General features: G+C 47.8%; 1 protein-coding gene across 2 annotated transcripts in view; it reads left to right on the top strand.

Annotated features, from left to right (window-relative positions):
- Timeless (timeless circadian regulator) overlaps nt 1-11,978 on the top strand; it is a 39,910-nt gene extending 27,932 nt beyond the window's left edge. Inside the window, exons 14-29 of one of the 2 annotated variants that reach the window (XM_045152460.1) lie at nt 1,170-1,304; nt 1,418-1,569; nt 4,292-4,389; nt 4,489-4,609; nt 4,715-4,916; nt 5,211-5,356; nt 7,709-7,794; nt 7,878-7,992; nt 8,080-8,162; nt 8,349-8,494; nt 8,818-8,998; nt 9,085-9,153; nt 9,255-9,373; nt 10,804-11,008; nt 11,162-11,257; nt 11,365-11,978. In XM_045152460.1, coding sequence (XP_045008395.1) covers nt 1,170-1,304; nt 1,418-1,569; nt 4,292-4,389; nt 4,489-4,609; nt 4,715-4,916; nt 5,211-5,356; nt 7,709-7,794; nt 7,878-7,992; nt 8,080-8,162; nt 8,349-8,494; nt 8,818-8,998; nt 9,085-9,153; nt 9,255-9,373; nt 10,804-11,008; nt 11,162-11,257; nt 11,365-11,438 — 2,028 coding nt within the window. In that variant the 3' untranslated portion in view covers nt 11,439-11,978. Of the gene's footprint in view, nt 1-1,169; nt 1,305-1,417; nt 1,570-4,291; nt 4,390-4,488; nt 4,610-4,714; nt 4,917-5,210; nt 5,357-7,708; nt 7,795-7,877; nt 7,993-8,079; nt 8,163-8,348; nt 8,495-8,817; nt 8,999-9,084; nt 9,154-9,254; nt 9,374-10,803; nt 11,258-11,364 lie in introns of both variants that reach the window. The other variant, XM_045152459.1, reaches the window with a different exon arrangement.
- Nucleotides 11,979-12,963: the final 985 nt, after the last annotated feature.

Below are 12,963 nucleotides of genomic sequence, written 5' to 3'. Positions count from 1 at the left end.
AGAGAGAATGAGTGTTCCAGGGCTTCTAGCCACTGCAAACAAACTCAGACTTTTGCACCACCTTGTGCATCTGGTTTATGTGGGTCCTGGGGAATTGAACCGAGGTCCTTTGGCTTTGAAGGCAATGCCTTAGCCACTAAGCCATCTCTCTGGCCCCTTTCTGACATAATTTTAAGGGCTGGAAAGATGGCTTAGTGGTCAAAGGTGCTTGCTTGCAAAGCCTGACAGTCTGGGTTCAGTTCCCCAGTACCCATGTAATGCCAGATACACAAAGTGGCACATACCCCTGAAATTTGATTTCATTGGAAGGAGGCCCTGGCATGCCCATACTCAGTCTCTCTCTGAGTTCCACCCCTTACCCCTGTCTCTCAAATAAATAAGTAAATATATTTAAAAAGGGCTGGAGAGAGCTGGGCATAGTGGTGCACCCCTTTCATCCCAGCACTCAGTAGGCAGAAGGATCACTGTGAATTCGAGGCCACCCTGAGACTACATAGTGAATTCCAGGTCAGCCTTGGCTAGAGTGAAACCTTACCTTGTAAAAAAAAAATGTGGGGTGGGGGAGATAGCTCAGCAGTTAAGGCACTTGCCTGCAAAGCGTAGCAACCCAGGTTTGCATCCCTAGTACCTATGTAAAGCCAGATGCACAAGGTAGTGCATGCATGTGTCTGGAGTTTGTTTGTATTAGAGGCCCTGTCATGTCCATTCTCTCTGTCTCTTTTCTCTCTCTCTCTGGTTGCAAATAAGTAAGTAAAAAATGCTTTTTTTTTAGGTCTGTAGAGATGGTATGGTGGTTTGATTCAGGTGTACCCCATAAACTTAGGTGTTCTGGATATTAGGTTCCCAGCTGATGGCAATTGGAAATTAAAGCCTCCTGGAGGCGGTGTATTGTTGGGGGTGGGCTTCTGGGTGTTACAGCGCTTCCCATGCCAGTGTTTGGCACACTCTCTTGTTCCTGTTGTCCACCTTATGTGGGCAGGGGCTCACTCTAGCCCAGGTTGACCTGGAATTCACTATGTAGTCTCAGGGTGGCCTCACACTCAGCGATCCTCTTACCTCTGCCTCCCAAGGGCTGGATGAAAGACATGCGCCTCCGCACCCAGCCTGTGAGCCATCTCTAGTCCCATCTTTAGCTTTTCTGCTATCTTCATACAGTTCTTTCTCCATAGAACAAACGAAAGAAGAAAAGAAAGAAGAAGAAGGTTCTAGACCAAGCTGTTGCTTCTGGTAATCTCCCAAGTAGCCCAGAGGAGTTGGAGGCTATGTGGCCAGCCCTGGCAGAGCAGCTACAGCAGTATGCTCAGGTAGGTAGTTGCAGAAACTCCCCCCCTTTTTTTTTTTTTTTTTAAAGGAAGTGCTCTGGGTAGGTAGTCTGCTTTTTCTGTAACTCTGTTCCCATAGCCTTGTCTGCCTCTAGGATCCGAAGCTCAGTGTCGACTCCGTGGTTCCCTTTGATGCAGCCTCAGAGGTGCCAGTAGAAGAACAGCGGGCTGAAGCCATGGTGCGAATCCAAGACTGTCTCTTGGCTGGCCAGGCCTTACAAGGCCTGGCCCTCCTAAGGTCTGCCCGGTAAGAATCCTGCCCATTCATCCTTGGACTTCAGGGATATGATGAGCCCTTCACTGAGGTACGCAGTTCTCTTTAGTATCAACAAAGGCTCTGAGCTCAGTGCTGAATGCTTACACCTGGCTTTGTTTGACTAGTTGGAGGTGGCTTTTTTTTTTTCTTTTTTGTCCCCCAGAGGTAGGGTCTCACAGTAGCCCAGGCTCACTTAGAACTCACTTGTAGTCCCAGAAAGCACAGTTAATTGGGGAGAGATGGCTCAGCAGTTAAAGGCACTTGCTTGCAAAGTCCGACAGTCTGAGTTTGATTCCCCAGGACCCACAGAAAGCCTGAAGCACAAAGTGACAAATGTGTCTAGAGCTCATTTACAGTGGCAAGAGACCCTAGTGGTCCCATATTCACCTGTCTCTTCCACCAATAAATGAATAACTTAAAAAATTGCCAGGCATGGTGGCGCATGCCTTTAGTCCCAGCACTTGGGAGGCAGAGTTAGGAGGATATCATCATGAGTTCGAGGCCACCCTGAGATTACATAGTGAATTCCAGGTCAGCCTGGGGTAGAGTGAGACCCTACCTCAAAAAACTAAAAATATATGTGCATGTGTGTGTGTGTTTGTGTTTGTGGCTGGAGAGATGACTTAGCAGTTAAGGCACTTGCCTGAAAATCCTAAGGACCCAGGTTCAATTTTTCAGGTCCCACATAAGCCAGATGCACAAGGTGATGTACATGTCTGAAGTTCGGTTGCTGCATATAGAAGCCCTGGTGCACCCATTCTCTCTTTCTCTTCCTCTTTCTGTCTCAAATAAAAATAAATACACAAATATATAAATAAATGAGCCAGGAATAGTGGTATATGCCTATAATCCCAGCACTTGAGAGGCAGAGGTAAGAGGATCACTTTGTGTTCAAGGCCAGCCTGAGACTACATAGTGAATTCCAGGTCAGCCAGGGCTAGAACGAGACCCTACCTCAAAAAACAAAATAAATAAATAAGAACTACAATATATCTCCTTCCCAAGGTTCATATATTGATGGGATTGACTTTTTAGTTTCTCTGTTATGTATGGAAATATTATATCTCCTTTTTATTATACATACTGACTTATAGTATGTTTTTACTTTTCATTGTATTTGAACATCATTTCTTATCAGATATATTTCTATAATCATGGTGGTCTTTAGATACCATCATGTAACTGAACATTTGTTCAGCCAAACATCAGCATACAGATTATTTGCATTTTTCTTCCATGATTTTCATTTTGTTGTGTCTTATGAGAAAATTTTTTTCTAGGGTTGGAGAGATGGCTTAGCAGTTAAAGACCCTTGCTTACAAAGCCTGCATACCTAGGTTGGCTCCAGGTTCAATCCTCCAGTACCTTCATAAAGCTAGCTACACAAAGTGGCATGTACATCTATAGTTTGCAGCAGCAAGAGGCTCTGGCATATCCATTCATTCACAATTCATTGTCTCTCCTTCGCCCTTGTTCTCACTGTCTCTGCTTGCAAATGAATAAATAAAATATATCTTTAGTTGGGCATGGTGATGGTAAGAGGATCACTGTGTGTTCAAGGCCACCCTTAGACTACGTAGTGAATTCCAGGTCAGCCTGAGCTAGAGTGACACCCTGCCTTGAAAAACTGAAAAATACACACACACACACACACACACACACACACACACATTTTATTTATTTGCAAGGAGAGAGAAAGAAGGGAGACAGAGAGAATGAGTACACTAGGACCTATAGCCACTGCAAATGAACTGCAGATGCATGTGCCACTTTGTACCTCTGGCTTTACATGGGTACTGGGGAATTAAACCCAGGTAGTTAGGCTTTGCAGGCAAGCACTTCAACTGTTGAGCCACCTCTCTAGCCCAAATGAGCTATTTTTTAAATAATTATTTTTTTGAAGTAGGGCCTCACACTACTAGCCCAGGCTGACATGGAATTTACTATGTTATCTCAGGGTGGCCTTGAACTCACAGTGATCCTCCTACTTCTGCCTTCTGAGTGCTGGGATTAAAGGCATGTACCACCACACCCAGCTTATATTTTTTTTAATATTTTATTTTCATTTATGTACTAGAGAGAGAGAGATAATGGGTGTGCCAGGTCCTTCAGCCACTGCGAATGAACTCCAGACATTTCTGCCACCATGTGCATCTGGCTTATATGGGTCCTTAGGCTTCGTAGGCAAGCACCTTAACCTCTTAAGTCTTCTCTCCAGCCCCACATAATTTTTTTTTATTTTATTATTTATTTATGAGAGAGAGGCAGATAGAAAATGGGCACATCAGGGCCTTCAGCCACTGCAAACAGACTCCAGACGCATGCACCACGCTGTGCATCTGGCCTACATTGGTAATGGGGAATTGAACTCAGGTTGTTAAGCTTGGCAGGCAAGCATACCTTAACCACTGAGCCTTCTCTCCATCCCAAAATATTTTTCAAAAAAGACAATTTTTGCCAGGTGTAGTGGCACACACCTTTAATCCCAGAAGTAGGAGGATTGCTGTGAGTTTGAAGCCAGCCTGGAACTACAGAGTAAGATCAAGGTCAGCCTGAGCTAGAGTGAGACACTGCCTCAAAAAAAAAATCCCCCCCACCTTGAGTCTTGTTTCATCTCTAAGGTAAAACAGGAAATAAGTCTAAATCCTATTCCCATTTCTAATTACAGCTCAGATTTCTGGTTAAAGCTTTTTTTTGTTTGTTTGTGTTCCAGGGAGGTATGGCCTGAAGGAGATGTGTTTGGCTCTCCAGACATTTCCCCAGAGGAAGAGGTGCAGTTACTGAACCAAATCTTCTCTGCTCAGCTTCCCCGTGAGTCTCCATTTCACACATCTCTCCTCCCAGCTCTGCTCCAGCATTAGCACCAGCACCAGCGTGGCAGAGACCCAGTAGCCCTCTCTATTTGTGTAGGGCAGCAGGGACCAGCAGAAGGAGAGGCAGAGGAAGAGGAGGAGGAAGAGGAGGAAGAAGAGGAGCTGCAGGTGGTCCAGGTGTCAGAGAAGGAGTTTAACTTTCTGGACTACCTGAAACGGTGCGGGATGAGAGGGCAGAGTTGTTCCCTGGTGGTGACTGTGCGGCTGTGAGTTCGAACAGTGTCTACCTGGTGCTAACCAGCCTCCCCCGTGTTTTGGTGCAGCTTTGCGTGTTCAACTGTTGTACGAGCCTATGTGCTTCTGCTGCGGAGCTACCGGCAGAACAGTGCCCACACGAACCACTGTGTGGTCAAGATGCTGCACCGGCTGGCCCATGACCTCAAAATGGAAGCCCTACTTTTCCAGCTCTCACTCTTCTGCCAGTTCAATCGCCTGCTTTCTGACCCTGCTGCTGGAGCTTACAAAGTGAGGGACTAGCAAGGAGTGGGCTCTGGAACTGAGTGGATGGTTGTCAGCGGCTAAAAGAGGCTAAGGTGTCAAGAGCTGAGAGATGAAAACCCGGTGAGGCAGTGAGCAAGAAGGTTCATGCAGCTGAGTGAGGAGGGATTAGAGGAGAGAAGGCCAGTGATGAGAAAGCAGTGAGTGAGGCGGGGACAAGCTGGGAACGGATAGAGACCTGTAACCCCCCTCAAATAAACATTAAAATAGGTGCATCCATTTGGGCCAAGGTACCTTAGTAACTTTCCTCTCTTATAATAGGAGCTAGTGACTTTTGCCAAATACATCCTTGGCAAATTCTTTGCATTGGCCACAGTCAACCAAAAAGCTTTTGTGGAGCTGCTATTCTGGAAGAACACAGCTGTGGTTCGAGAGATGACCGAGGGCTATGGCTCCCTGGACAGTGGGTAAGCTTGGGGCTGGGAAAAGATGAGCAGCTGGGGGTGATGATGCAGAGTCCCAGAGGGTCAAAGCCAGTGAGGGAGTGTAGCTCGGGGGTAGAGCATTTGACTGCAGAGGGCCCATGTTGGAAGAGCTTGCAGATCATTTGGCCTAATGATTCTTTCCCTTTCAGAACTAAGAAAGTATGCCTACAAGGTGAAGTGCTTGAGCTAAGATCTCCCAGGTGGAACAGGGTCTGGATCCTGTCTAGTCTAGTTTCACTCTCTATCACCAGTGGTCACAGAGTTGGACTGTGGTGAGAGTGAGGTTGTCCCCCAGCCTGCGTGCCTTCAAAAATGTGCTAGGAGCCAAGCTGGGTATGGTGTTTCATGCCTATAATCCCAGTACTCAGGAGACTAAGGCAGGAAAATCAAAAGTTAAAGGCCAACATGGCTGCATAACAAATTCAAGGGCAGCCTGGGCTATTGGGCTATAGAATGAGACCCTGTCTTAAAAATGTGCCAGGAAAACAGGTATGGTGCCTCATGCCTTTAATCCCAGCCCTCTGGGAGGCAAAGGTAGGTGGATTGCTCTGAGGTCAAGGCCATCCTGAGACTACATAATGAATTCTAGGTCAGTCTGGGCTGGAAAGCAAGACCTTACCTCGAAAAAACAAAACAAAATGAAAGTTGGGAAAACAGGCATGGGTGCATGCCTTTAATCCCAGCACTAGGGAGGCAGAGGCAGGAGGATTGTTGTGAGTTTGAGGCCACCCTGAGACTACATAGTGAATTCCAGGTCAGGCTAAGCCAGAGTGAAACCCTCCCTCAAAAAACCAGAAAATAAAAGTTCTGGGAGCCAGGTATGATGGTGCACACCTCTAATCCCAGCATACAGGAGACCCAGGCAGGAAGATCACTGCGAGTTTGAGGCCAGCAAGGGGCTACAGAGTGAGTTCCAGGTCAGCTTGGGCTAGAGTGAGACCCTGTCTTGAAAAAGAACAAACAAAAAAGTGTTCAGGGAAACCATAAAGATTCACAGAAGTGCTTGTTTTCCCTTGTTTGTTGCTTCCTCTCCTTTGCCACTGTTGTCTTTTCCCCATGATACTCTGAGCCTTGGAGTGGCAGGTTCCATAGGCCCAAGATCAGTCCATTTTCTGTGGAAAGAGTGAGAGGAAGGAAACCTATCAGGCCTCTGCTTCTTGGCTGCTTTCAGTCACCAGTGTCACCCTCTTGTTCCTTTCAGAATTTACAGGGGAGGACCTTTCATCCTTATTATTACTTTTTTTAATTTTTGGTTTTTGAGGTAGAGTCTCACTGACCTGGAGTTCACTCTGTGGTCTCAGGGTAGCCTCGAACTCACAGCAATCCTCCTACCTCTGCCTCCTGAGTGCTGGGATTAAAGGCATGCGCCACCATGCCCAGCTTGTCCTTATTATTTTTTTAATGCTGGAGAGATGGCTTAGTGGTTAAGGTGCTTGCTGGCAAAGGCAAAAGACCCAGGTTTGATTCCCCAGTACCCACATAAAGCCAGATACACAAGGTGATACATGAGTCTGGAGGTCATTAGCAGTGGCTGGAGGCCCTGGCATGCCCATTCTCTCCCTCTTTCTCCTACTGTCTCTATCTGTATCTTTCTCTCCCACTTTAAATAAATAAAATATTTTTTAAACTTACTAAAAATTTATTTGGAATTGGAGAGATTACTTAGTGGTTAAGGCACTTGCCTGCGAAGCCTAAGAACCCAGGTTCGATTCCCAGTACCCACTTAAGCCAGATGTATAAGTGGCACATGCATCTGGATTTGTTTGCAATGGCTACAGGCCCTGATGTGCCCATTCTTTCTCTCTCTCACTTGCTGTCTCCCTCCCCCCCTTTTCTCTGGCTCTCTCTCTCTCAAATAAATATTTTAATAAAAAAATTATTTATTTGGCCTGGAGAGATGACTTAGTGGATAAGGCACTTGCCTGTGAAGCCAAAGGATCCAGGTTTGATTCCCCAGTACCCACAAAAGCCAGATGCACAAGATGGCACATGCGACTGGAGTTTGTTTGCAGTGGCTACAGGCCCTGGTGTACCCAATTCTCTCTCTCTCTCTCTCTGCCTCTTTCTCTCTCTTTCAAATAAATATGAAAATATTTTTTTTAATTTATTTATTTATTTGCAAGCAGAGTAAGAGAATGTAAGAATGAACATGCTGGAACCTCTTGCCACTGCAAACTCCAGACACATGCTCCACTTTGTGCATCTGGCTTTACATAGGCACTGGGGAATTGAACCTGGGCCATCAGGCTTTGCAAACAAGTGCTTTCTCTAGCCCTGGTCCTGTGTTTTTTGGGACAGCAACCTCCATATACCTGTTTTCCTCTCACCATACAGGTCTTCTGGTCGTAGAGCCCCTGTGTGGAGCTCAGATGAAGAGGCCCAGCTTCGCGAATTATACCTCACCCACAAGGATGTGGAAGGTGTGAGGTTTTGAGATCTGAAGGGTTTGTGTAGAGGGCCTGAGCTCCAGACACCCTCTTCACTGATCCACTCCTTCCCCCAGGTCAGGATGTGATAGAAACCATCTTGTCACACCTGAAAACACCTCGAACACGCAAGCAGGTCATCCACCATCTGGTACGGCTGGGTCTGGCTGGCAGCATCAAGGACTTCCAGAGGTAGAGGCGCAAGCTCTGGAGGGAATGGGGGCGGGGAGTTGTCGGTTTACTTCTGGGCTGCCTCTGGCACTGACACTTCCCACACAGGAAGGGAACCCAGATTGTGTTGTGGACAGAGGATCAGGAGTTGGAGCTGCAGAGGCTTTTTGAGGAGTTTAAAGACTCTGATGGTGAGTGAGGTGGGCACTCAGGGAACTGCTGAGATGAGGGCCAGGCTGTCCACTTCTTTACCCCTCCTCGCACTGTAAGAAGAGCTCGCCCCATCCCTCCTGTCCTCTAGCCACATTTGAGATAAACCAAACAGCTTCTGCTTCCCTTCCTCAGTTTCTCTTTGAGTGTTCACATACTCTCTGCAGATGTCCTCGGTCACATCATGAAGAATATCACCGCCAAGCGCTCACGGGCCCGGATCGTGGATAAACTGCTGGCCCTGGGGCTGGCGACGGAGCGGCGGGAGCTGTACAAGAAACGGAAGAGGTCGGCACCGCCACCCTCCAGCATGGTAGCCGTCTTACCCTAAGCCATTCCCTCTAAATGCTTCCTTGTCTACTCCACCTAGAGTCCTCTCTGCAGACTAGCTCTACCAGGTGGTCAAAAGCAAAAAAAAATCTCAAAAACTGTGGCCTTTTTCTTTTGGGGGGTGCAGTTTGAGGTAGGGTCTCACTCTAGCCCAGCCTAACCTGGGATTCACTATGTAGTCTCAGGGTGGCCTTGAACTCATGGCGATCCTCCTACCTTTGCCTCCTAAGTGCTGGAATTAAAGGTGTGCGCCACCACACCCAGCCTGTGGCCTTTTTTCATCCCTTTGTCCCCAATGAATTTTAGCCCAATGAAGAGGAATCCCTGAAGGATTTTTGGCAGGAAGATCTAGAAGAAGAAGAAGAAAACTTGTCAGAGGAAGAGAGTGAAGAGGAAGCAGAGAAAAAGGAGGGCTTAGGAGTAGAACAAGCTCGGGCTAGCTCATTTCTCTCTGCTGCAAACCTTGGCCACAGCTTGCATCAGGAAGGTGAGGGCTCTGACCAGAAGCAGTACCTCACATAGAGGGTTGAGAAGAGTTTAGGGACCAAATGCAGCTTTCTCTGTTTTCCTTAGGCTTTTCTGCTCCCCTCCTCTGGCTCCAGAATTGCCTGATTCGAGCAGCAGATGATCGGGAAGAAGATGGTATAAAGACAGACAAGGGTTTTCAGGGGTGCTAGACCTGGTTGTGGACTGGAGGACCTGTTCTTCACATCTTTACCTTGTAATTTCTGGCTGTGTTCTAGGCTGCTCCCAGGCAGTCCCGTTGGTGCCACTGACAGAAGAAAATGAGGAAGCAATGGAAAATGAGCAGTTCCAGAAGCTGTTGCACAAGCTAGGCATTCGGCCCCCCAACTCAGGGCAGGCAAGTCCAACAGCCAGTGTCAGCTAGAGCCTGGGTCCTGCTCAAAACCCACTCGTTGCCTCTGCCCTCACTGCCTTTCATCACTGACCCAAGATTCCTGCAACAGCCTTCACACTAACCTTCCTCTCCATTCTCCCCTTCCTAAATCCATGCTACACATTATCCCCAGGTTTCTCCATCTAATACAGTTTTTTAAAATATTATTTATTTGTTTGTTTGTTTATTTACTTGAGAGAGAGAGAGAGAAAGAGGCAGAGAGTAAAAGAGACAGAGAGAAAGAGAATGGTATGCCAGGGTTTCCAACCATTGCAGATGAACTCCAGATGCATCTGGGTACTGGGGAATCACACCTGGGTCCTTAGGCTCTGCTGGCAAGCACCTTAAGCTAAGCCATCTCTGCAGCCCTAAAATATAGTTGTGATGATAACACTTCCCTGTCTGAACCACTTGGTGGTTCCTCATTGCTTGCAGGACACAATCTACAACCGCCAAGTGGCAGCCCCTTGACTATTCCGTCCATGCCCCCTACTTTGTACCCTTCAGATGGTAGGCTTTTCCATGCTTGTCCAGTCATTCTTGCCAACCCTTCAATTAAAAGGCTCCAGCCACACATACAAGGTGGTATGTATAAACACAGAAAGGCACACACACACTCCTCCACCCATCTTCATGTTGAATCTGAACCCAGCCTGCAAGAGTCAACTTAATGTTCTTTGTTGTTGTTGTTGTTTTTCTTTTTTGAGGTAGGGTCTCGCTGTAACCCATGCTGACCTGGAATTTACTCTGTAGTCTCAGGGTGGCCTCGAACTCACAGCGATCCTCCTACCTCTGCTTCCCTAGTGCTGGGATTAAAGGCATGTGCTACCGCTGGGCAGTGTCATGTGCCCCTTTAATCCCAGAACTCTGTAGGCAGAGGTAGGAGGATCGCCGTGAGTTCAAGGCCACCCTGAGGCTCAGAGTGAATTCTGGGTCAGCCTGAACTAGAGCAAGACCCTACCTCAGCCCCTCCCCCCCCAAAAAAAGGTGTGTGCCACCATGCCCGGCCTTAATGTCCTTCTTCAGGAAAGCAGTCCTGTCACTCTCCCAGTTAGGCAGAGTAATTATTTTGGTGGCTGGGACATAGCCCACTGTGACGTACTCCAGCACACTCGTTCTTCCCTACCATTGATTCTGGGTTTCTTAAGAGTGCAGATCATCCCTGTTTCACTTTTAGATGATCAAGGTCCATTTATGCATTTATTCAGTTAACTGTGTTGACTGGGAACCTAGTGTTGTGGCAGTGGTCTAAGTTGTAAGTAGAGTTGAGTTTACAACTCTTGTGGAACTTCACCTATATAGGGTCACATTTATTCAATAAGTCATATAAAAATCTGGTGAACAGAGGCTGATCCTTCCCCTGGCAGTCATTTTCAACTGCTGTGCCCCTGTAGGAAACCTTCTGGCGAATCCCTGCCAAGCTAAGCTCCACCCAGCTCCGCCGAGTGGCAGCAGCTTTGAGTCAGCAAGAGGAGGAAGAGGAGGAGCTGCAGCCCGAGCCGCGAGGCCCCGGAGCGCAGAGTCCCGGCGAGGAGCCCGAGCACGGCGCCGGAGCTCCTCGGTCACCCGAAAAGGACGCGGGGCTGCTGTCCCCGGAAGGTGAAGAGCAGCTGCGCGCCTCCCTCCTAAGTACTAGCCCGCCCCGGCCCCGCTTCGCTCGCAGGCTGCACGAGGCCGGGCGCGTTAGCGTAGAGGGCCGGCGGGAGCGCTCGAGGCTGTCCAGCCTGTCTCCTACTTGTGTGCCTCCCGCAGTCGCCGCCCAGGGGAAGGGGCAGTGCACGGCGGCGCCCAGGAAGCGGCACGTGCTGGACAGTGACGAGGAGGACGGCGAGGGGCCCGGGAGCAAAGGTGGGGAACGTGCGCTTCCTCTCCCCCGTCCTCGGTCCCTTGCCTTACCCTCTGGCGCGCGTGGGTGTTTTCTCCTCGTGTCTCGCTCACCCCTGTCGTTCCCATAGCACCAGAGCCAGGAGCTCCCGTATTACACAAGAAGAAGCGCCTTCAGATTGAGGATGAAGATGAAGATGACTGAAAGACCAGATGCCTGGGATTAGAAATTTCGTTCTTAGAGATGTCTTTTCAGATGACCAATTTAAGTCAGAATTGGGAGAGCACAGAGTGTACTCTTACTAGATGGAAGACTGTACTTTTAGGCAAAGTTGGATGGACTCCGACATGCTCAGTCCTGGTCACCAGCACGCCCCGGCGCTGCTCCGGAGATGCAGGCTTCTTCCAGGAATAGTTTCTTTTGGTTACTAGGCTGCTTAGCCAACAAAAGGAGTGAGTGAAGTGTAGAAGACAGACTGGACCCTTCTCATAGGTCTATTCCTCTGGCTTTTTGCTGGAGGTGGGCCACAACACCAGACACCAACATAACGAATGAAAGGTTCACACCATTTTCAGAAGACATTGGATTCCTTCATTTTCTCTCCAGTAATCATCCCCAGACAGAAGATCATGTCCTGCAGTTGAGGTGGAGTTGGGGTGGGCTACTCTCAAAATGATGAACATACTTGATTTGTGTTTGTTATGAAACTAAACATGTACAATTAAAAGTTATTAATTTCTGGGGGCTTGAGTGATGGCTTAATGGTTAAGGAATTTGCCTGCAAAGCCAAAGGACCCAGACTCAATTCCCCAGGACTCATGTAAGCCAGATGTACAAGGTGGCTCATGCGTCTGGAGTTCATTTGCAGTGGCTGGAGGCCCTGACGCGTGCATTTTCTCTCTCTAGGTCTTTTTCTCTCTCACTCTCTCAAATAAATAAGTTAATTTCTTTTATAAAATACTTTGATTTGTGTGTGTGCATGCGTGTACACACACACATACACCAGAGCCTCCTGCCACTGCAAATGAACTCTTTTTTTTTTTTTTTTTTGAAATAGGGTCTTGCTCTAGCTCAGGCTGACCTGGAATTCACTCTGTAGTCTCAGGGTAGCCTCGAACTTATGACAATCCTCCTCTTCCTCCCACCCAAGTGCTGGGATTAAAGGCATGCACCACTGCACCTGGAAGCAAATGAAATCTTGTACCACGTTTTTCATCTAGCTTTATGTGGGTGCTGAGGAATTGAACGCTTTACAAAGGCTTTCCAAGCAAGCGCCTTTAGCAGCTGAGCCATCTTCCCAGTCCCAAAAGCTTCTACCTCTGCCTCCTGAGTACTGGGAGTGAAGGTATATACCACCACGCCTGGCTAAATATCCTTTTTTTTTTTTTTAAGGTAAGTGCACATAACAAAATTCACCACTGCAACTACTTTATAGTACATGATTCAGTCACATTTACTTATTTTTAAAAAATGAGGCAGAGCTGGACATGGTGGCACATACCTTTAATCCCAGCACTGGGAGACAGAGGTAGGAGTATCACTGAGTTCAAGTACACTCTGAGACTACATGGTAAATTCCAGGTCAGCCTAGGCTAGTGTGAGATCCTACCTTGAAAAAACAAAAACAAAGGAAATAAACCCTAAATAAATAAGCCATGTGTGGTGGCACTTGCCTTTAATCCCCACACTCGGGAGGCTGAGTTGGAGGATCACTGAGTTTGAGACCACC

This window comes from Jaculus jaculus, chromosome 6, assembly GCF_020740685.1.
Source record: "Jaculus jaculus isolate mJacJac1 chromosome 6, mJacJac1.mat.Y.cur, whole genome shotgun sequence".
NCBI classification, from domain to species: domain Eukaryota; kingdom Metazoa; phylum Chordata; class Mammalia; order Rodentia; family Dipodidae; genus Jaculus; species Jaculus jaculus.
This window is presented reverse-complemented; position numbering and strand designations above follow the sequence as displayed.